The sequence below is a fragment of the Convolutriloba macropyga genome, chromosome 15 (assembly GCF_964194025.1).
Source record: "Convolutriloba macropyga chromosome 15, txConMacr16.3, whole genome shotgun sequence".
Lineage (NCBI taxonomy): Eukaryota > Metazoa > Xenacoelomorpha > Acoela > Convolutidae > Convolutriloba > Convolutriloba macropyga.
Window position 1 is genome coordinate 34,509,879 of NC_134482.1, and position 25,580 is coordinate 34,535,458.

The 25,580-nt window shown below is 36.1% G+C and overlaps 1 protein-coding gene across 1 annotated transcript in view; it reads right to left on the minus strand.

The window, feature by feature from the left end:
* Positions 1-298: 298 nt before the first annotated feature.
* Positions 299-25,580, minus strand: part of LOC142354163 (tryptase beta-2-like) — a 34,361-nt gene continuing 9,079 nt past the window's right edge. The window contains exons 3-6 of the mRNA XM_075406426.1: positions 7,800-8,049; positions 3,044-3,110; positions 1,897-2,128; positions 299-464 (exon numbers count right to left, since the gene is read on the minus strand). Of these exons, the coding sequence (XP_075262541.1) occupies positions 299-464; positions 1,897-2,128; positions 3,044-3,110; positions 7,800-8,049 (715 nt within the window). The remainder of the gene's footprint in view (positions 465-1,896; positions 2,129-3,043; positions 3,111-7,799; positions 8,050-25,580) is intronic.

The window sequence follows — 25,580 nt, forward strand, 5'->3', positions numbered from 1 at the left end:
TCACGTGTCATTTGGAGTATTCCGCCAAAAAGGAACTTATAACACAACGCAACAACTCAAAGAGGAGGCTAAAAACTCCATTTGAGGTACAACTGAGACACATAATGACCCAACTGGCAATCACTGATTTTGACTTGTGCGAGCCTATTCCCTTCAAAGCCAATGAAAATAAAAAAGACATTTTGGGCAACTTTTAATAGCAGGATTGGCTTAAATGCTTCTTTCTTACCACTTGAAAACTCAATATGGGCTATTCTAAATATGGGCTGTTCTACTAAACGACAATCAAATTGGGAGACTAGAGTAGGAACTGTGGAAACCGATCCACCAGTGGAGGAGACAATATCTCTATCAAGAGCACAGATGCAGAACTCAGATGCGGGACATTCACATCAAGAACAGGCTTCTGCAGTAATATTGAGTGCAGAGCATTCACAGGCTGAGCTTTCAGAGCCTTCAAGTACCTGAACAACATATAGAAAACAAACAAAAAGATTTGGAGAACCAATTCCCACAAATATACTTATTAAAGGAGGGAGAACGTGATAACAGTCATCAGGAGAAGGACACGTTAATGTGAAGACCCAAATTAGTCTAAAAAAACGTACCTGTTTTAATTAAAGATATGCGGCGTATTAATTTTATGATGCTGGTAAGTTTTAGGAGCTATGAAAGATACAACAGTGATCAGGTGCTATCATAATCCTTTTTTATCTACCATCAATTGACCCCTCCCCCAAATTCGCTTCTTCTCACAATTGGAATCTAATTATACCATAGAGCTGAAAGAATCCCCCGGTTTCGCCAAGTTCCCACGAATGAAATTATATGATAAGGTATATACAATGTGACCAAGACCCAAATGAGAATATTACGTCCGGGACTAAAATCTTGCTTGATACTCATGTAAAAAATTGTCAGCTGATTTAAGCTTTCTTTGTCACTTTTTGCATAGATAAGCACTTAAAATCTAGGCTAATTTTGGTATTTTTTCATATTTTATTTTATTATAAAATTCAGCTTGGGTGGTGTTAGAGACCACATTTTTAACTCTTTTGATTTTTGAGAAGAATATTGAACGCTTTTTTCTGCAGCTTGTCTGATATGATTATTCTACAACGATGTTCTCCATTTTAAATTTCACTGATTAACAACTGCGATAAATATATAGTCTCTATTTTAATTTTCAATCGGTTTTGCTATTTTTAAAAACAAAGAGTGCAAATCGATTACTTTACTATCAAGGTTGAGGTAAAGTGTAAGCCATAAACGAACAGAACTTAGTTGACGTGAGTATGAATTGGTACAATTGACAATTTGTCTGCTAACTCTCAGGGTCTTCTTCTGAATGTTTTTATATGTTTATTGTTTTTTTGTTACTTGATAATGACTCTTTTTTGTCTTTCTGATATTTTTGACCTGCAAAAATTTCGAAGACAGAGCAGGCAAAATGCGTTCAACAGCAACCCACCGGGATTCAACCAATTGACGGAATTAAATCTGTAATTTTGAAAATTTAATAAAGTGTGCTTTCGTGTGTTCGAACAAAGCTCATTCGAAATGGAAATACATACCTGCATTGCTTATTTTCTGTAACGATAAAAAACAAACAAGCGAGCTGACTGAAATAATCTTTTTTTTGTCTCGTTTCGCTGTTTTTGATGATTTTATAATTTTTCATTTCAAAATTTTGAAACAAAATGGTTTTCACTGAAAATTAAATTTGGCTCTTGTGAAACTTTTGAAGAAGTGAAATTTTATTTTAAAAAATCAGAAGAACGGAATATTGAATTTACTAAACTAAAGATACCTAAAATTTTGTAATTATTGGTTTATTCACTATTTATTACTCGCATAATTGCGTCTCTGAAATAAACTATGTTGACAAATATTGACATTCCATCACACCAAATATCGTCCTTTTGACTTTCAGGCTCTGAGGTTGAGAAGCTAGTTATTCCGTACAGACATTTCGGTCGAGGCACCCCGCATTCTAGAACATACAATGGACCGCCGGCGTCCAAGAAACACACGTTGGAACCCTCGAAGGCTGCATCTGTGCAAATCATGCTGGCGGGACACATGTCTGGTTTGAATATACCTGGTTCATGTCCAGAATACTTTGAATCTATGAAATATGACTCCAACAGAACACCTGGCCACGGAATTCCGTTAACTGCTTTCTCTCAATGAAAACATTACAATACCTTTTCGAAGTTAGGGTAGGTATTAAAAAAGAGCGACGGAGAACAAAACTCTTTTCGAAAGAAATTTAACAGAGTTTTTGCAACGTCAGCATGAAAATTTTCCAATAGATAGACAGTTAGGATCATTCGTGTATTTTATTTTTATATATAGTGGAACGAACAGCTTAATGGGTAACATCAATTAATAACCAGAAGATTAATGTATAATTTTGATTATTTCAATAAATATTCCTGATTATTCTGAAGGCATGTAAACTTTAACCTTTCGGTTATATTATTAATTTACATGTTTGAAAAAAAGATTAAGAGTAATTAGGAACCCATGTACTAATATATACTATATAATGGGTTTTGCTTGCGAAATGGAACTAATTTGCCCAAATTGGGCAAATTTTATTTTTATATATAGTGGAACGAACAGCTTAATGGGTAACATCAATTAATAACCAGAAGATTAATGTATAATTTTGATTATTTCAATAAATATTCCTGATTATTCTGAAGGCATGTAAACTTTAACCTTTCGGTTATATTATTAATTTACATGTTTGAAAAAAAGATTAAGAGTAATTAGGAACCCATGTACTAATATATACTATATAATGGGTTTTGCTTGCGAAATGGAACTAATTTGCCCAAATTGGGCAAATTTATGGGGTCTGCTCTAAGCTGGTAATGCAAATTTTGTTGCAAATGATTCGCCTTGTTTTTGGAATCCATATGTGAAGTTATCCAAATGTCGTTGTTGTTTTCCTGTGGTGGTCAAAAAAGCCGATAAGTAATAAAGCAGATAATTAAAAATGAGTAAGCCAGAAAATTTGGATTTTAAGTTGTACCGGCTGACCAGTTGGCTGCGTCCAAAACCGCGGTTTCCAGATTACATCCGACAGCAAGTAAGAGGCACTGTTATGGACTACTGCTGTCAGCTAGGGCTCACAACCACTAAATGTCTTAAAAATTTTTGGCTTGCTTTTACGCCGGCTCACATTTACCTCGACTTGCTAAGCGTTCAACGTTAAAATCTCAAACAGTGACTGATTGCCCATGAATACTTGTACAGAAATTTATTATTTTATGCCCAGGAGTCATTTCAGACTTGAAGTAGACTTGCCAAGTTGGCTCTTACGCGTAACAAGGAGGCTCGTTAATGCCGGTTCCTACATGATGTTCCGACCCGCGCTCATCTACATTATTGACATAACTGTCAACCAAATGAAGAGATAATCAAAAAGAGATATTTGAGTTTAAAAAACTGTTACACAAACTACTAAAAAAACTATATAAGGTCATGCCTTATACAGCGCTGACGAGATCTCACACAATTAATAAGACTACGGGAGAAAAAATTAACGAGAAAATAAGCAAAAAGAAAAACATTTTTTACGGCAAAAATTCAATATCTAAACTTGAAAGCACATAGTAACAACGTAAAAATCCAATCAGAAGAAACCCTAAGTACAAAAATTTATTTTTTAGTTACCAGAAAAAACAAGGGACTTTATATTAATCAAACTAGGTAACAAGTTGACAAAAATAAGCAATAATAAGGCGAAATTCAAAAATCAACCCATATTTTTTAAACCAAATATTTACAAACGTCCTGAAAACCATTAAGTTTTAACAAAAAAATTATTAATGATTTTACAAAAACGTCATTACGAAACCAATAGAATCTGTCTTTGGCCAGTCTAAGCCACAGAAACGGACTAAACATGAGGAAAATTTTTTAAAAAAAGCAAACAATTTGCAAAAACACAAATTATTGAAACCATTATAACTTTTCGCTGTTATCTGAATTTTATGTTTCTTTATTTCAAACTTTAATTACACTATTTCAGTTAAAACTAAATTGAAAGAATAATTATGTTCACTTGGGCCTAATTTGAGTATCTTTGGGATCTGTTTTTTTTGCGAGTGAGCTGAAAGAAGAGAAAAAGACCAGAGATAATGACCGCTAACAAAACATTTATGAAAAAGCATTTTGTTTAACAAACAAAACAACAATTACGGCGTAACATCAAAAACATTTTTCATATTTGAACTACAGTGATTTTGATGGGGCCTCTCAATGCTTAGAATTAGATACAAGTTGACAAATATAACAACAAAACCTGAAAAGCTTCAAAAAACGTTTGAAAACAATTGATATCACAAACTTTAAATATAAACTATGCTGTAAACTTACTGAATTGAGTTATTTCTTTTGTTCAACTTTCACCTAGAGAGGATCTATAATTATGAGATCTCTTAACTCGTTATGACTACATAAATGAAATGAAACATGCAAAAACAGCAAACTGAAAAAAATGCGAAAAGTTTCGGAGCCATTCAAAAATGAACATTTCCGTTCGAGATTTTTCATTTCCTATTTTTTTTACAACAATAGAATTGGTGTTTGTAACACTATGACGTCAAAAGACCAACAAATATGAACAAATATATTACAACTACGAAGCTTTTGAGAAAAACCGTTTTTATCAAAGCCATAAAATTCAGTAGCTTTCAACGGAAATCGATAAACCGTAATTTATAAAAATTATTGTCAATTTTAAATCATCATTAGGTTATGACAATAGGTTGCATGAATATGAATACGACAAAAAATACCAGAAAATTAGTAGAAAAGTGCGAGAAGACAGTGTCAAAGCCAATTAAACAATACGTATTTCTCGGCCATTTTATCTATGATCTACTGAAAGTATTCTCTATTCAAAAGGGAACTGGTAACAATAGGATAGTGTGATAAGATCCATGAAAAGAATCTATAATTATGAAAAAAAATACCAAAAAAAAAATTTTGAAATGTGGCATCCAAGTCATAAAGAGATTAGGTAGAAGATAAAACCGCAAAGCAGATTCATTGTAGTTGCAATAGAGAGGATCGGGGTCCTGTCAATAATGAGACTGACTTACAGTTCACTGAAACAAGTTCAAGATCGGATAATGTTCAAAAAAACTTTAAAAAAAATTAATTTTTGAAGTTCTAACAGCCATTAGCTGTCCACTCAAATTACTGTATAGGTTCGCTTACTGCTTTTGAGGAAGCCTATTGCATTTTTACTCCTCGAGTCAATGTCATAGGGCTACATTTTTTTTATTAAAATCTCAAAAGAAGATCAAATTTTCAAAAAAAAATACGAAAACTCAGAGTCGCAGTCATAAAAAAAATTTGCGATTCCTTAAAAACATTTTATTTTATTTCTTGAGCATCATTTGACTGTAAATGAAGTTTGTCATGAACAGAACCTGGATTTTGAAAAATGGTTGGTCTCTAATGACTTGAAAAAGTTTTTAAAAAATGTGAAACTGTTTTTGAATTATCAGCTCTCAAAAAGAAATTGAATATCTTTCTTATCGTAAACTTCCCTATGAAACCAAAACTCCCTTTTTACATTCTTCTGTCTGTTCGAAACACAAGACTGTTTCATTTGTATCAAAAAAATTAATTGTGAATTGATAGTTTTTTTGAGAAAAATGAATTTGAAAAAAAGTGAACAAAATCATGCCAAACATCACGTGTTCACACAAAATTTTAAACCTCGATGACTCCTCGAAAAGCACGAAATTAAAAAATCTTTTTAATTACGAACTCTACGCTGGACGGGCGTTTTAATGATACCGCTCATATTACTCTACGATGAGTATATCGATCGGCCAAAATTGTCTGAACTAATAAAACTCATTTGAGTATATAAATCCTTCCCCCGCAAGTGGGGTCGGACCAATAAAAACTTTCACATCTTGATCAAATATTTACTTCTATAAACTTTTACCTTAGTCTCAGTAAATACATTTTAGCCATCTTTTCATGTGAAATAGAATTTAATATGTATTCGTTTGATTTTTTTTAAAAAATGGTTTCTTCGCTTTGGTACTACCAGTTGTCAAATGGGTTTTGTTTTTTACATTTTAGTCCGTTTTGAGGTCCTTTTTTGTTTACTTCGCCAAATATTACATTAATGAGAGATCAACTTGGACTAATATTGAATCCCAAATGGAATAAAAAATAAAGCTTTTAGTAAATTTTGAACCACCCTTTTCTTTCTTGTTTTTATCATATATCATAGTCCATCATTGACAGGTCTTAATGTCTGATGCTGAACCAAACGTCAATTTGTTTTCTGTTGGTTATATATTTTGACTGGTCGTTTTAGGGATTTAGCAATGTCTTCGCATAAATCTGTTTATTAATTTTTGATACTGGTCATAATTTGTGGTTCTTTTTGTCTTTTTTAAAAAGGCCCATTGATCATGAAATCAGACCCAAGCAAAAAAATCAAGCATTGATAAAAAACAAAAAAAAACATTAAAAATTTAATAAACAAATTCAACTAATAATAATTGTTAATGGTTTTTCTCATAGTGCTGATGGCTACAATACTGTGGTTTCCTAAAATTTTTTTTGTGAAATAATAAGTTCTGTCCGTATTTGTGTTTTTTGTAGTGTTATGGGCTTTCTGTGGAGCTGCATTTTGATCTGCTTTTTGTTTTCAGTTGAAATCTTTTTTATTACTTTTTATTAGTTCTGGACGATGACAGGTCTCAATTGCACCCCCCGTTATACCTCAAGAGGAATACCCCCAGTTATACCTCACGTCTTTTTAGTGCCTTATTGTTTTATTTAGGTTTTATATGATGCCATTTTGATTTTGTTATTGTACTTTCTTTTAAATATAGACATCAAGTTTTGAGTATAATGTTTGTTGTTATTTATGTTATTTGACATTTAAGTTTGCCTTGTCTCGTGGTCTCAATAATGGGAGGTTTCTAGTTTATTGGTTTGTAATACATTTTGTGCTTTTTCGAATTTTTTCAAAAAAGCAAATTAATGTGCGAACAAACATTACCGACCCTTCTTGTAAAAATGAGTTTTTTTGACAATCTATCGCTTAGTTATTGCTCGATATAGCTTGCAGTGGTTTAAATTAAATATTACACGATTGATTAATGATTAATTACAGATCTTGTTCAATAAAAGAACAGCTTCGAGACATATTAGTTCTAGTTTGATTGTAGTTGTTTTTCATAAATATCGGCGACTTTTTGTTTTAAAACCCAATGCACCAAAGATTACAAACGTTTTGAAGCAAAATTTTGACTATCTCGTGCGTTTTTAAATCCCACGTACCAAACTTTTCATACGTTTAAGAACTGAACATAACCTAACCTTTCAAAACGGAACATAATGCAACCATTTCTCTTGTTATATCCGAACATGCAGAACAAACTAAGCTTATTGACAATTTCTCACGTTAAAAATATGGCATTTTTTGTAATCTTTTTTGATTACTGGTCTCCTGGACTAGGTTTATAGAGTAAGACTTCACAAGTTTCATAACAATGTTTCCAAAACATTTCTAAGATGGATCTTTTAAAATATTTTTTAATAAACTCTTTGGGCTTTTTAAAAGATACCAAAATACACAAAAAATATCGTTCCCGTAAATTTTAACCGTGAAAGCCTAAGCAGCTGTAATAAATTTAAGTTTCCTTAATTTATTTTAAATTATCATTATTTTACCTCTAACTTGAAATGTTAGCCCATAACAAACACCCTAACTTCACATGAAATCGCAGCTACAGTAACCTTACCCGATTTTCAATTGTTACTCTAAATCTCTCTGTGTTATGGAACCAAAAGGAAAGAAAGGAAGCAGTTCCTGGAAAAGTTCTGCGTGACTGCTTTGTGGACACAGCACCCATCCCGCATGATCCCAAAATGTCACTGGATTCGACTTCGCTGTCGGTACAAATGTGAATGGTGCTCTGAGGGTCAAACTTGTACTTGAGCTTGATCATTGCCAGGTCTTCTATCGGAACATTGTTGTTCATTAACCTGTACCTAAGGCAAATAATGAGCCTAGCTTTAGATCTCGATTTATGAAAAGACTTTTAACGTCTCTGACTGATGACTCTAAATTCACGCATTACGAGGCCGATTTCGGATTTCTCGAACAAATTTACTCTATTTTGTCAGTATTTTTCACGAACATGGCTAAGGTTAGTTCAAATTTGCTTCCAGGTTGGAAATATCTGTACAATTGGCTGATAGCGTGATTTCAAAAAAAAACTGAGGCGAAGATCGTTTGTTTGAAATTTGGATTTTGAGTAGTTAATTAGTTTGCAAAGTATCGGAGTAAATCTTGAACAAATTTACTCTAAGAACAAATTTGAGCTGTGTAAATGGAGCGAAATCTAGCTCATATTTGCTATAGAAAAGAAACTCGCATTGCAAACTCATCAAATTGTCAGAAAAACTACGAAAGAAGAGAAGCTACCGCATGCAGGGAGCCCAAGTCAATTACAGCAGAAAATGAAAGTGAAAAAAATTTTCAAAGACCACGTATAAAACGCCAATCATTGTGAAAATCGACTGGATGTTTTTTGTGAGCAATCACACGTTTGAAGGCATCAAACGATGCTTCAAGGCAAAAAACATTAATTAATTTGTTAAAAAAAACATCGAGAATAAAATAGTGAAAAACTGAAAGTGTGCTTTAGACAACTTGTTGGTCACTTTCTGGACTTCAAACACGGTTTACAAAAAAAATTTTGCTCGCCAATAATGACTACTATGAACAACGGTAGAAAACAAAATGAGAGGAGAAAATGATCGTGACAAACTTCAATTCGGAGAGAAAACAAAGCAAATTGTATGTGACTTCACTCATCAATTATTTTATTTAGCGCATTGCCGGAGCAAATGTTCTGAATGATTAAAACCCGATTGTTTCATAAAATAAATCTGCGAAAAGTTGGCTTCTATGTACAAAAAAGTGATGTTCAGCGAGAAAATTTAACAGAGCAGAAAGGCTAAATTCAAGTAAGAAATTTTTTGATCAAAAGTCAGGAACCATGTGCAAAAGGGATTAGTTTGCGAAGTTTTTAACAATTGATTTTGTAATCGAAAAAAAATTCAGTGTTTTTTTTGGAAACAAAACCATTAAAGGTTTAATTCGCATATTCCAACTGCGTTATTCAGGTTGAATGTATCAATTAAATTTTTGAGCACGTTATAGTTGCCACTTGAAACTTACACTAGGAAAACTAAATCTTATTTGGAACTTTTGCACGTTTGAAGTGGCGAGAATCAGAATTGTTAATAAGATGTAGCAATAAGAATTGTGGACATTCTGTATAACAAAATTTTGTGAAACAAAACTTTGAGTTGGATTAAACATGTATGAGTTCGAGTTGAAGTTGAGAAAATTGAAATCTCCTGTTAGAATGCTCTTTAATCTAAATTGAACCGTACAGAAAAGCGTAATCGTTTGTTGGGAAGGTTTTTGGTTGAGCAAAATCTCATTAGTTGAAAATTTAAGCGGGTAAAGCTCATTACCTTCATCCCCACTCCAGAAACTGCAAGGAAACTGAACTGGTGGTGCATCAGACGTTTGTTAACTGCAAGGAAAAATAGTGCGCCTTCACCGGTATCACGAGACTGTTTATTTTCTTTTTTAAGGTCAACAAAAAACGATCGCTGCAAAAAATGTTTTGGTCTTTCAAGTAAAAAAAACAAAATTTTAGCAGAATCATTTATTTTTCCTTTTTGGAAAATTCGCTCAAACAAACAAATTGAAACCGGCAGTTCTTTTCCTTGTCATCTTTAGAAAACTAGTTCAGTGTAAATCCAAAAAATAGTGCTGCATTTTAAGTGCTTGCAAAATTAAGTATAAGATAAAACAAGCAAAATATTCTATTTGAGCATTAAAGAATGCCAAGTGTTGTATGAAAACAAAAACTATCAACACGATTTAACCAAAAATCTGTGGTCATTTTGAGCACATATGTACACAAGATAAGTTGCATTTTCTGACCTTCTATGCCCACTATTGCAGTTCGTTAGGTCAAACTGCTCTCTTGAAACAAGATGTTACGAAATGCCTATAGAAACTGAGTCGTTGAGCACCTAAGGCAATATAACGGGCCAGATTCCGCAGAGAGAGAGAGAGAGAGAGAGAGAGAGAGAGAGAGAGAAGGAAGGCTCGTTTGCAGCAGTTAATTATCATTCAGAGAAAATATTAGTAATTTAGTGAGTTCTTTGTGACAGAACAGAGATTCCTAGTTGCATTGATTGAAACTGCGAAGTTGCCCCAAAATTGTTGGTTAAGAAGATGTTAACATTTTTAACAGTAGCAAAGCTACTCGGAAACAAAACTTGACAAATTATCCTGGGCTAGGAAGTCAATTGATTGTATATTGGGTAACTGTGGATAGATTGACTGAATTGGTCTACATTCAGCGTGACTCCTAATTATTTTCTGTAGAGTATTTCGGACTGATGAGTTTACTCAATTGTTTTTGTCTGGCTATTACTTCAATTGGTGCTGGTACCACGGTTTAGATAATAAATTCAATTATTCAGTTACTCGGAGGTAAATGTCTGTACATTAGAGCAAAAATCGTTTTGGGGGACAAAACAGTACACTCGCAAATCAACAAAGCGAACCATAGCACCAATCTCTTAGAATTTTTGACAGAATTTTTGGCGCTAGACAATATCCGGCATCAAGTTTTCTAACAAGTATCTAATATCTAATGTAGGATCATTTGGACAACAATCAAAAATCCTATTGTTTGAATAATTTGCCTCTCAACACTAATTGTTTAATAGGAAGACATTTATCACTTCAGATTTCACTTTTACCGCTGTTTACAAAAACAACTAAATATTTCAATTTTTTTAAAAATGGGACTTTAAAGTTAAGGCTGTTTAGACGCTAATTTTGAGTAATTGGGTAATTTTTTTAAAGTGCAAAATAGTTACGCAAAAAATGGTTACGAAATATAGCCACTCGTTTCTGCGAAACACATTTTCTGAAAAATGCCTTTGCGGAAATAGGCCACGTAAGGTTGTCGAGCATTTGCTCTTCGTTAAAGTCAAGTTCTAAATTTTTTAGGGAGTTTGAAAGTAGAACCCAGTTCGGACAACAAAAATAGAAAACCACTGAAAAATACAAAATTCGTTGGATAGTTTGGGTCTGTTCCGCCCAACCAATGCCACTCTTCCCGCACTCTGTCGCCAGAAGTTTTACTTTTCATCTCAAAACCGAAGTTTACACTCCCAAAACCGAAGCCATGAGAAAAATTATAATAATTTTGGTTGTAATAATTGCAGTTAAGATGTGCTATTATAATTTGATACAAAACATCCGGGGTCGATAGTTACCGTCACTCAACGCAAAAAATGTACAAGGTAAACGGCGAATGTGGAAAACTTTGTAAGAGAAGCGGTGAATGCGGTGAAAAGACATAGACCATAGGCGGTGAATGCGGTGAAATAAAATTAGTGACTAATAGCGAGTAATTACATAATTTCACCGCAGAATCTAACGATGAAATTTAACAAATTCACCGATTGAAAAAGTGTTCAAATTTTTTGAGATAAGCGGTGAATGTGGTGAAATTGTAAAAATCCACTGCCTAACTTAGTTGTGAAATTACATAAAATCAATGCTGAGAAAAAAGTGTCGAAATTATGTGAAATAGGCAGTAAATGCAGCGAAATAACATATATCCGACGCTTAGAAAAATTATCAAAAATATGTCAATGACAAGCAGTGGAAACAATGAAATTACATCGTTCGTCTCTCGCGCGCGTCTCTCGTGTTCTCTCACTCTGTCGTCTGCGTTTTGAGTCTATTTATGTGTTTGATATGAGGTTATATGTTATTGTTGATTTCAGAACCCTTAAATGAGTTTTCAAAAAAGTCTTAGCTATTTAGTGGTCCGCTTTATTTTTTGTTTTGGCAAGCAAATTCTTTGAATTTTGCTCATGTTAGCAAAAAAGGGCCATTGGTGTTCTGATGTTCATTTATCTCACTCGATTTGTGTGGCAGATTATTGTAAGAAATGCGGTGAATGTGGTGAATGCGATGAAAAAAATGCCCTGCATTTGACCTCAATTTTAACAAAAATTCACCTCAAAACCACCGCATTTCTTATCATTGGTTTAAGTGATAGATGGAGCAGTGGAAAAAGAATTTGTGGACATGCAGTGGGTGAGAGGTTTGGAACTATGATCGCAAGTCTTTTTTGGCGAATGCGGTAAAAAATAGACAATTAATCTCAATATCGACATTTTACCGCAAAAATATATACAAAATTTGCGCTGAAAAGAAAACAAACTTTTCACTTCTTATCCTATATATTTTTCTGATTTTCCCTCCGCCCTGGATACATATTAATTGGTAATTTTTCTGTCTGCAAAGGTGGGTTATACGAAGATTGCGATGTATGGTAATCTCCTGCGGGATCTATTCTGTTTCGGCCCCCCAGCTTACTGAGCTTATATTTTTACGCCCCAGGCGCACGTGCTGTTTTCTTACATAGTACCGTGCTATATAACAACATATAATTTGTAACTGGGGGCGTAAAACACACTGGCGGGGCCGAAACAGAATAGATCCCTCCTGCGTTTTCGCATGACTATACGAAGATTTTGATAAGAGATTGTGTTCACTTATAAATTTTTCCACAGGCATAACGATGCCTGTTCAGTTGTTGGTTAATAAATTAATGGTTATACTGTCGGCCAGACAGAGAATTCGCCATAACTTTGTTGGAATTTGTCATGTCATCGATAATTTCAGATAACTCATCTATACTTTGTTCCCCTAACCTTAAAACTCAAAACTCCGTTCCTCGAACTTCCTTGAACTTTTTATAAGTCGATGCCTAAATGTTGGAAATAGTTTGAACGTAAAACCCAAGTCGGACAACAAAAATTTTGAAGCCACGGAAAAATACAAAAATTCTTGGATAGTTTGGGCTTGTTTCACCCAACCAATACCCCTACTGTTTTGTTTACTTTATTATTTTACTTTTCATCTGGAAACTGCATTTTGCACTTACGCCGTGAGTAAGTGAACTTAGGCCGCATTTAAGCCGAGAAAACTATAAGTTCTTTTAATTGATAATAGATGTAACAATTGTTGCTCAGATATGCTTTTATAATATGATACGAAATATACACATTAATTGGTAACTTTTGTGTCTACAGAGGTGGGTCCTTTGAAGATTGTGATGTATTGGTCAGCTCTTGCATTTTGTCGCATGATTAATCATTTATGATGGATGATTGAGTAAAAGTGATTATTAAATTTTCGCTAAAAATGAAATCGACAATATTTATTTGGCCCGAACTCGATTGAATGTCAGGTTTGAAAGAAGATAGTTAGAAATATGGGCATTTCTGTAACATGCCCTGTATATCAGTAGTCATTTCGTCAATTATTTTGTCATTGAATTAAATGTTCTCACCTTGAAATTGTTGAAAATCTTTTATTGTTTGGGGTAAATGCAGCATATGAATGATTTTGAAACGATGTTGTGTCCACTTAAACTTTTTTTTACTGGAAACACGCGGTCCTCGCAATTGCTGGTTAATAAATTAATGGTTAAACTGCCGGCAAGACTGAGAATTCGCCATATCATTGTTGAAATTTGTCATGCCATTGATAATTTTAGTTAACTTATCTCAACTTTGTTCCCGATACCTCAAAATTTAAAATTCCCTTCCCCGAACTTCCGCGAGCTTCAAGTTATCTAAACTTCATTCCCCTTTTTCACCAATTTAGATCGAAGATCTTGTTCATATCTTTCCACTTATCTTTTTGATCCTTAACATTCTTGGTTGTTTGTTCCATAGTTACCTCAAAAAAAAAACAGTGCACAAAAGAAATTTAATAACTTAAATTTTTTCAGTGTCGTTTTCTGAATTCTGAATAAATTGTTGTTTCCTTTTATTTATTGTCCCATTTGCCAAACTTGACATATTTTCGTGATTCTTCCTTTTCATTTGCTACTTTTTTCATAGATAGGCCGAGTATACAACCAATAAACCGTCTCTCCAGTCTAAATTTAATTACAGCTCCAATAAGTTCACAATGAAAGTAAAACCTCTAACGCTCAAAAATCTTTTAAGAAATTCACAGAGTACTGTTATGCGTTATGCTATTTGTGATCCTCGTTAGTCACGTAGGAGCTAGCTAAATTGAATTGAAAGATATTCAAGAGTAACCCGGACTGAACTGCAATGGGCACGTCAACAAGCATATATCAGTACTGTGCACGTCTAAAAACAAGTCTGCAAGTCTGACAAGTCTTTGCCAAGACATGGATTGCACTTGCAAGTTGATTCCCAAGTCAAAACCAACTTTTCAAAAAATTTCGAGTGAAAATTTCGAATTCCAAAAATTTTCGCAACGTGCCACGATTTTTGCATTTTCTCATATGCACTTTCTCGGAGCGCCTAACAACTGATACCAGTTGATGTCAAATGAGCCAAGGTGACCCGGGAAGGTGACACAGGGCGACCAGAGGCCATATGGGGCCGTTTTCAGGTGTTTCTGGGCCCTTTTCAGCCATTTTTCAGCCATTTCGAGCGAAATTTTATCCGAAAATTGACAATTCCGAGTGGCATTTAAACCGCAACTATGTTATCTTACAGCACAGACTAAAAGTGACTAAGGAGTTTAAAATCTTCAATAAAAATCATAATTCGCCAGGTGATATTTGAAATGTGTTTGTTTACACAGTTTTTACTCCATCCTCCTCTATGACACCGAATGAGAATTGAGTTAAAAATAGTCGCTTCGATGAAACTTCGATTTTTATTCCAGACTTCTCTTTTTTAATAATTTTTGTCATAAAAACTCAGTATACAATATGTTGCATTCTTCATCTTCTCTATGAACGCCTAAGGCATTCTCTGATCAACTAATTTTTTGCATTTATTTTAATCACTGCAGTTTTTTTGTTCTTTTTTATAACTTCGGCATGGCATCCCTATTTCAAGACCAGGTGTAGAAAGGTTTGAATCTGCTACAAGTCGTTCTAAACTACGAGCTGATTCATCCTGTGCTGATTTAGTCTCTCCTGAGGTGTCACTGATTGAGATGATCATTGGTGTGATTGACACTGCGTTTAAATCAGTCGGATTTTGGGTCCTATGGTTTGCGTGCGGTCTTTGGGAAAGAGCTTGGGTTGCCGAAAAATTTGGTAGTCAATCTCCCTAGACAAAAATTTATTTACTCCTGATGTGCCGAACATGAGGTGGTTCGGGCTTTCAAACTCGTTAGTCGACAACTTTTGCACGCAGGGTCTTCTCGATCTGCTTGTACAGCTTTGTCAATTTTTCCACAATTGTTTTTCCTTCAACCATTTTATAGAAAGTTTGGTCGGTCTCTTCTACCTCTTTTTTAAAAGTAATTTTTTATCTGTTTTTTTTTTACTTTCAGCGCACTTACAGGGTCTCCAATGGCTCCCGTTCTCACGCTGTAAATTGTTAGTCAAACACAGCGAACTCAAGGCCTGAATCTTTGGGTTGTTGCTCTTTTTCAATTTGGTTTGTTTTGCAGTCATCGCTTCTTTTGCTCAACTTTACAGTTCTGGGCCTATAGCTGTCCCTTAGTTGCAATTTGTTTTTCTCTTTCCTTTCTTATCATTCTCCAACTTCATATTTTGTTCTGAAGTTTTCCAAATGGTACCCGCAACCACGATTCGTTTCCTTGCCAAAACGTTTTTCTCACGGCGATAGCTTGTCTTCGAGTTTTTGTAAGTCTTAGCGCTGTTAATGCCTATCTGAATGTTCTTCAGTTTTATATCCAAATTTTTATTTTGACAAGGTAATTTTAAACTTTTCAGGGCCTGATAGTGCGCTCATTGTGTTTTGCCAGTTCACCTATGATGCCCAGTGTAAGTTCTTATCTATTATCATTTTCCCTACGAAACAGTTCTTGTGAATGGATTGATTCCAGTGCCGTTATCCACTTTTATTCTTTAGGTAGTCAATGCTTAATTTTATAGTTCTATAGAAATTTAATTGCCTGTAACGTTTTTGTATTAGAACTTCTCATAGCTGTTGACCAAAGAAATTTTTCGACTGCTGAAAACACATGTTCTTATTTTTTAATTAAAAACGTAATTTAGATTTCCCCTAGCGTCTAAGTGTAACCTTTCTTTAATTTCGATGACCCAACGGGTTTGGCCAAGTCATTTGTACCACCAATGATTGCACCAGCGATTTCTTTGCCATCCATGTTTTTTGCTTACTTCTCTGCGCCACCAGCATGCAGCTGGTTTTGCTTCATTGTCCAGGTTGGGAAACATCATCCAAATATCCCCGGTTTCTACTAAAAATTTTTATTTGGTCATGGTGAGGATCTTAAATGTGGTTTTCTCTCTCTCTCTCTCTCTCTCTCTCTCTATCTCTCTCTCTCTCTCTCTCTCTCTCTCTCTCTCTCTCTCTCTACTGCTGCTTCAATATTTTTGTTATCATATATCTACGATACACCCGTCTAAATTTATCTATGAATCATAGTTCCTTTTTACAGTTCGAGATACATTATGGTACTAAAAAGCTAGGTACACCTGCAGATTTATATAAAACTTTTTAAACTCTCGTGGTTTAAACATCTTTCCTGCTTAGGCGAGATAATGAGAATGAAATTCCTGTTAAAACATCTGAATTCCCCACCTTTTTCACGAAAATCATGCTTTTAAAGTACAAATTATGCTGTATGTAATTTTTTGGTACCATAGTGTATATCCATCATTTTTTTTATTTTGTTCGCATTTTTCCTCAGGGTTGCCGTGTATCAGCTTCACTACAAACCAATTAACCGGGTCCTTATTGAGGTTTGATGAAACAAAGTTCACCTCAACCAAAATTGAAAGGGCTTTTTGTCTGTTCAGCGTAGCTATCTGGACTATCCCTCGGAGAGTTTCGTTTGGCAGGTATTATCATTGTCGATGTACGCTATACAATTTTGTAAATCACTCAAATTACCAAGTAGAACATAGATACGCATAAAGACATAAAAGCACTTGACAAGAACATTTTATTTTGTTAAGTAGGTTGCGTTTTAAAGCTACAGCAGCTTGAAGTAATAATGCTTTATCAATGAAGCTAATCAAACGGCCAATGAAGAGCGAACAGAAGCAAATTTGATTAATCAACAAGATCTACTAAAAGCTAAAAGACAAAAAGAGGACACCTTTGTTAAGAAATGACAAAAAGTCTAAGAAGGGCCACTTTCACCTAAGATCACGAAATCCGGGAAGCCTCAAAATCGACGACTCTTGGGTATAGGTTCCTTGGGTTTACTCAAGGCACCCATGACAAGCATACAGTGAGTCTCCTTATCCTTGCGCGTTGCGAACAAAATATAAATTGCGCCATCTTCGCACCCCTGATTATTGCCAGCGTAATAACCCCAAACCTCATCGTCTGCATCTTACTCAAAAAAATGCACTCCAATGATATTAACCCGAGCAGACATGTCGATAGTTTGAATTCTTCGTTGTTTGAGGCTCTGGTTAAGATCTAAACGCAAAAAGTAATAACTGATGTACCACTTCTTGAGGTAACACTCACGAGCGACCTCCAATGCAACCACGAGTGCTTTCGAATTATTGATTAACCCTGTAAGTTGTGTACTAATGCAGGTAAGGAAACAATTATAGCGGTTAGTCGCGCAATCTTTCACATCTATCAGTTCCATCGGCAGATCACTTGAAGGAGCATCTCTAACGTTAAAAGGAAACTTCTCCTTAAGCTTCAATCCCAATTCCCGAAAAATTGTTTCCAGCTTTTCCTTACCTAATTGCACCATCCGTTTACCATCGATAGTAACAAGACGTCGGTAGGCGCACAGAACGAAACGAAGGAAGAAAGCGGCATATATACCGCAAATTGTAAATGTCGTATCGTTCAGTGGCGAAACTTTCTAATGCTTTTCCCGCACATGGATGGTCAGGAATTACATTGTGAATATGTTTTAAAATTTCCTATGCTGTTGAGGCGGGCGCAACAGTTCTTGCGTTCTTTCGAAGAACGCCATCAGAAAAATGATAGCGTTTCGACTTACGAATGAAAGTGTTGGGGGATAAATTGTCAATACAAGTATTATGTATTGTTTTATTAAGATCATAAGCGGGAATTTGATCATATTCACTTTGATACATGGTTAAAAGAAGAAAAATCAAATGAATAACGAATGAAAAAAACGTTTATTCTTTGAACGTCAACAAAAATCGGGATGAGAGCCTGAGGCAGCTTGTCTTTCTGATAACAGCAGGTTTTAATTCCGAGCTTGTTGTCAATAAAAATTTTTCCATGGAAAACCAGAGAAAACGGAAATGACCGAGTTTGAAAGTTTATGTCGGCAAATTGAGTTTTCCGAAAAGCACATACAACTTAGATTGGATAACAAATTCAAATGAGAATGGATTTTCGATACTCTGTCTACAAAATGTATTACGCTATGGCGTAATTTGGGCAATGAAAACACTAAGACCCCAGAAACAACAAAAATTTGTCCAAAATTGTATGAACGAAAGGAAATAGAATTTCATAGAGTGAAAGATGGAAGTCATAGGCTAAGTCAACGTCCACTTCGTATGTCGACATAAATTAGGGATTACTCGGATTTCACATATGAACTCCTCCATGGATGGTTTCACTAGTCCTCAGCTAGAAGCCTAGTCACTAGTCCTCTAACGATAAAAATTCAAAATTCTACAGTGCCGCTCCTAGGTGGGCAAAATTTTTGCGCGAAAGTGAAAAAAATATCACTCTTTTCAATCGACAAGATACAAGGACAGCAGTGCCAGTAATAAGCAAGATCAATAGGCTGAGAGAATTGCTGCGACAAAGAAAAGAAGAAAAACAAAAGTGATTCGCGGAAGAAATTGTAGCCGAAAAAGAACACTCGGAGTAGAACACTAGCGGACCATAAATGGCGGAAGATGAAGTAGTGGAGAGAGAAAGAAATGTGGCGGCTGTAGCTGCGGCAAGCGCCATTTGGGGAGAAGACAGACTTTTCAGACGCTGCGCAATACGACCAGACTGCTTTAGATTGTCCAACTACTTATGTTGGATGAAATGGAGTAGACAACAGCATGAGATGGAGGACTTAACAACGGGACTAATAAGCAGGCGATGGTTTTTATTTCAACATGTTTGACAGCGTGGGCCTTTGACAAGTTCACTGCAATGCCTCGGCGACTAATTTAGCACGCGGATGACCACCCTGATCCAACGTTATAGGCAATGCTTGAGTATTTGAGCTTCCGGTTGCTCGCTTTGGAAACGCAAGAACCGCAGGAACAGAACTCAAAAACCATGTTCAAGGCAACGAGAAGGCTTTCGTGAATTCGAGCGGAGAGTGAGAACGATTGTGGAAATTGCTAATACCAATTTGGAACATAATGTCAGAGACAATATGAACCGTGAGCAAATCATTGATGGTCTGTACGACCCCAAGACACTAGAGCTTCTACTGCGGTAGGATCCTCAAGCTTTCAATGATGCTGTCACTCGGGATCAGAACTTGGATACCATCATCCACTCTTCCAGGACAGGGCATAGACGACGAATTGCCAACGTCATTAGTATGCAGGAACAACCAGACACTCAGTGGGATGATCCCACCGGTTCTCTGATGGCTCCTGAATTGCACGTGGGACTGGTAACTGCTACAAGTCCAACCGGTAATCAGAGCTCACTTGAGACTAAGATGGATCAATTGGTAAGTGCGCAAACTAATTTCTTGACTATCATGTCTGCCATGATGAAGAAATGCTTGAGTTCAATAATATCGAAACGCCATGAGGAGGATCCAACCCCGTAGAATAAGTTGTATAATTTTAGCCAGAAAACAGCCGATATGGACATCAATTTATAAACTCAGGCTCCGGAAACCGACTGCAAAGAAACAATGGACAGGGTAATCAGACCAGAACATCAAGTTCTTCAGCTGTGGCAAAGAAGGGCAATTTGCACGACAATGCCCTGATCGCAACAGCGCTCATTTAAATTAAAAAAGCCCGGGTACACGACTAATTCTGGAGGGAGGGTTTATCCTGGCCGATATAAAATATAAACAGAACAATCCCAAAGATGGAGCAAATGTAGAGATAGCAAACGACATCGTGGGAATTCTCCAGCAACCTAATCAAGTTGTGCTGGCTAGCTTTTACCCCATTGCTAAAAGTGGGCTTCTGTCACTACTTTTCGCTCTTCGGTTTTTGTGGACAAAGCAGCGCTCGACAGCATTTGGGGCAACGAAGTTGAATTCTTGGACAAAGCGGTGCAAACCGTCACGTTGGATTCTGGTGAGCGCATCCATCTGTTCGGACACTCTTTGAACAAAACTCGGCATCAATTAAGGCTATTTTCGCGGGACGCTAACCAAAATTTTTGTCTGATCAGGGACGTTCTGGAGTTGGTGAACGAGACGGGACTCTATGCAAAAGTTGGTCTCGCCAATGTAAGACCCAAAAAGCGATGCCGGAAGCGTACCGAGAAGGACTGGCGTTTACCAGTCACCTTGTAAACCACACAGGGGCCATGACAGCCCTACGTAGTGAATTGATTGCCTACAAGGTGGGTCTTCACAATTACGGCTATGTGCTAGTCAATGCTCTCAGTTCTCTGGTCATTGGATACATCCCAGTAACACTTACACCACCGGCAGTACTTCAAAACATTTTAGACGCTCTTCATCAGGACAAGTTGGAGAAACCATTTCCCAGATAAGAACTAATGACATACTATGGTTTTGAGCTGGTTGAGAAAACGGCGATAATAGAAACTGGCTTAAATGGGCTGATAAACATACCAGTTCATTACAGAAATTGCCTGCGTCGCGTATGCGCTTTGTGGCAGTCCGTCAACCTATCGACAACGGAGCAACGGCGACCCAATACAATTTCACGAGAAATCACTTATTTGTTTCTGAGCGAACGGATAATTTTGCGGAGGTAACGGTGGCCTTGCTGATTTCTCATTGCAGCGGGAGTAACCGGCTGAAATTATGCCTCAAGCCATTGTCGATGTCAACTTGCTGGTCAAATCTGTTCTTTGATCTACGAAACTCGGCCCTTAAATTATGCCCTCAAAAGGTAGTGTTACCCGAAGAGCCAATAACGGATTACCTAGACGACTTGACGGAACTGGTTACAGCTAAGACTGCCGATTACAAGATTTTTATTTATAGTCGTGGATCAGAACACCCAGGTTTCGCAGTGGAAGGATGTTGCAGCTGCCTCGTAAGGCAGCACTGCAATAGAAGGGTTGAGCATCCGAGCGTCTCAATTATTCTGTATGCTGACCCACTGACCTGCCAGTACCGAACTGGCTTGGCTATCAACAACCAACAACATCCTCTGATGTAGAGCTTCTTTGGAAATCTGGAAAAGGTCGAAAAGGAGGCAACTGGAATTGCTTTACCCAGACCATTCCGAGCTACGCCACATGAGTAGTTGCTGTAAACGTTGCGTTGGATCTGGATTGATCAGCAAGAAGGGACAATAGATTAAAAAGCAAGGAAAGAAATTGCTCACCCATTAGCTGAAGAGATTGTAAGTAAAAAGACATGCACGATTCCATTGGCATGCATGTCACAGTCGACTAATCAATGTAGTGTTCTGGATAAATGTGGCCGTCTGTTTCTGTTTGACTGGATTCTGGTTTTTCCGTAAATGCTTACGAGGGCGAAACCCCTTCTATATGAGGATGACACCACCACCTGCCTATATCGAGTGTTCCCATAATAGCCGCCGTCAGAGGTTTTCATCCACAGCCCCATCGGAGGACGAAGCAGGAACCTCTGAACATGATCAGACTCGATTGTGTACGGCCTTCGCAATGGTTGAGCGAAAAAGTCCCTTGTTCTCACAGCAGCCTGAACGTGAGCTGCAGCCAGAAGTAGACAAGAGTGTATCTCAATCAAAGTAGGAGGAATCATGAGAGGACTGGTTGCATAGGACGAAGACAAAGAAAGAATCAATGACGCAAAAGAGTTGAGCGAAGAAGCAGAACTTCGATAGTAATGTTATTTTGAAACTACTTCCAATGTTTGAACTGAGCTTTTGTTTAATTTTGCTGTATGCAGATGAAATAATCACTAATCCAACCACACTTCTGTACTGAAACTCTATTGCTCTCCCTCTTGCACTTGATTTTGTTGTATATAAACCAAAGGAGCTATGGGTACTGTATTTTCACGCTTTTAGTGCTGTTATATTAATTTATATGTATATATATATATATATATATATATATATATATATATATACATATATATGTATTTATATATATATATATATATATATATATATATATATATATATATATATATATTGAAACAAATTCTGGCCGATGTAATGCAAAGCAAAACAAAAAGGAGGAAGTTAAAAAGACTAGGAACAAAAGAACGGGCAAGCAGAAAAAGTTTCCTTTTTTAAAATCACAAATGATTGCAATTAAGGATACCTGGACCAACGGCCAGCAATCTGCTAATTTTATTAAATTTGCAAAGGGGTTGCCTAGGAATCACAAATAACTAAAAGAAGGAAATTGACTTCACTAATCACACTATAGGCATTAAGACATTGAAACTTTTTTTTGTTCCGAAGACAAATTTTCAATAGAGATTGATGATAGAAAAGGGATGCAGAAAATATAATTTTGTATTCCACTCAACAGACCAATTAAAAGAGAGATACGTATAAAGACATGAAAGCACCGGAAGCAAACAACTTTCGTGTTAATTAAGTTGCGTTTGAAAGCAACAGAAGCTTGGAGTAATTATGCTTTTTCAATGAAGCTAACCAAAAGCTAATGAACAGCGAACAAAAGCAAATGCGATTAATAAACAAGACCGATGCAAAGCTAAGAGACAAAAAGACGATCCCTTTGTTACGAAAAGACAAAAAGTCTAAGTATTGCTAATTTCACTCACATTTGTGAATCCGGGTAGCCTCAGTAGCGACGACTTGTCGGTTTTGGTTCCATGTGTTTACTCAAGGCACCCACGGCAAGCATAGAGCAAGCCTCGTTATCCGTTCGCGTTTCGAACCAAATATAAATTGCGCCATCTTGGCATCCCGATTATTGCCAGCGTTATAATGTCAAACCCCATTGTCTGCATCGTACTCAATAACATGAACTCCCATGACCTTTGCCAGAGCAAACATGTCGATAATTTGAATGCCGCGTTATTTGAGGCTTTGGTTAACATATACACGCGGAAAGTAAAAACTGTTGTACCACTTCTTGAGGCAACCCTCACGAGCTACCTCGAACGTAACCACGAGTTCTTCGGAATTATTGATTTACCATGTAAATGGTGTACTAATGCAGGCAAGAAATCAATTTTAGTGGATAGTCGCGTAATCTTTCGCGTCGATCAGTTCCTTCGGCAGATCTATCGAAAGAGCACCTCTAAAGTTAAAAGAAAGCTTCTCCTTAGGCTCCAATCTCATTGCCCCACAAATTTTTTTACGCTTTTTTTCAATTAACTGCACCATCCGCTCACCTTCGAAAAAAACAAGACGTCGATAGGCGCATACATTACAACATGAAGTAAGAAAGCGGCGTATATACCGCAACTTGGAAATGTCGTATCATTCAGTGGCGAAACTTTCTAATCCTTTTCCTGCACCTTGATGATCAAGAACCACAGCGTGAAGATGTTTCAAAGTTTCCCATGCCGCTGAGTCGGACACAAAAGTTCTTGGAAGTAAAACATTTAGATAAAAGAAAAGAAAAAACCTGTGGTGTTATTAGAAAAGTAAGGTATTAAGATTGGTAGCAAAGTAAATTGAATGAAAGCTAGTATCGAGTTTGTTACAATTGACTGAGAACATTTTCCAAAAAACAGAATTCAACGATTTTGCTCAGCATTCCGCATTGCTGGGGAAAAAGTTCTAACGCAATAAAATATTAGGAGCAGACAGAAATTATGACTTCAAATGGACCCTATCAGGGGGTATTTCTCAATATGAAAATTGAACTCAAGTTTTTAGCGCCCAAAGAGAGTTAGGTTGAGGTAGGAGGAAGTCATACTTAGCATTGTTGGTTTGTCCCAGAAAGCACAGGAATTGCAACCCCATAAACCCTAATTACAAATCCAGCATAAAACGGGCTTAAATCGTCTTTTTGTGGTCAATATTTTAGCAAAACTGGAAAACGCCTAACTCGTAAAATTTCTTAACTATTCATTGAAAGTTAACAAAAAATGGAATGAGAGCACGAGGCAGGTTTAACTTCTGACAGGATAACTTTTAAATCCCAGCACCGTGTCAAAAATTTTTTTTCCACGGAAAACCGGAGAATATGGAAAGGATTATGTTTGAAAGGTTATGTCGGCAAAATGTTTTTTCCAAATAGCATATACAACTAAGATTGGATAACAAATTTAAATGAGGATGGATTTCGGATTCTGTCTACACCATGTATTGTGCTATTACCGTATAGCAGAACTTGGGGGAAGAACAAAAGGAAACACAAAGACACCTGAAACAACAAAAATTTGTCCAAAGTTGTATGAACGAAAGGCAATAGAATATTATAGAGTAAAAGATGGAAGGCATAGACTAAATCAACGTCGACTACGTATTTCGAAAAAATTCTTGGATAGGTCGGATTTCACATCTAAACTACTCCATGGGTACTTTCAAGTATTTAAAAGACAGCGAACATAAAAATATGAGACTCTATGTTACCTACCCCATTCTGGAACTGACAAGGGAGCTTTCAGGAGGGAAATCATTGCGACATTAGAGTCATAGAAGAAATTGATCAGACCGTTAAAATATTTTAGGGGTTGATATTTTAAGCATTTTCGGGAAAGTTCTGAAGCGAACGGGTTAAATTGCGACATGCACAAGTATTTCAGTTGCTTAAAAGTAAGTTGAGCTGGAATGATTTCTGTCAAGAACAGTTGGACTGTGAGACAAGTTGTAATCAAAATTTATTTTTTTTGAGAGGAAAGGACAAAATTAGAATTTACAAAAGAAAGAAATTTAAATAGCAATAAAACAATTTTTGGAAACTAATCATTCTTTTGAGAAGCCGGGGTCTGATTTGCTGAACGTTTTAGTTCATGCATCCATTATTCGTTGTATATAACTTTTGAACTCATAATACTATTTTTTTCGCTTGATTATTTAATTGCATTCGAAATTATTTCTTGCTGGTATTATTGTTACTTTGGCTGGCTAATTTTTTTTGAGTATTAGTTCATTTAATCAACTGAGCGGCTACAGATAGCAAGTGAGAACAAAGAGATCTTTTCCAGCAAATAGTCGTCCTATCGATAGAGTTTTGGGCGCTAGTTAGGCCTCAATTAAAAGCCTTATAGCGATATAAATTCGAAATTCTACATTTGTCCGTTGATGATGGTGGTATTAATCGCTGTGTTTTTGTTAACAAACGCTAGTGAATGTTTGTACTAAATGATAAATCAATTTATTGTAACTCTATTTTTTGCTTTGTTGACTACCCTTGATTTCCTGATACTTTGGCAAGTGAATTTAGAGAATTAACGAAAAAAATTTTACCAAAACCTTTCATCACTATTG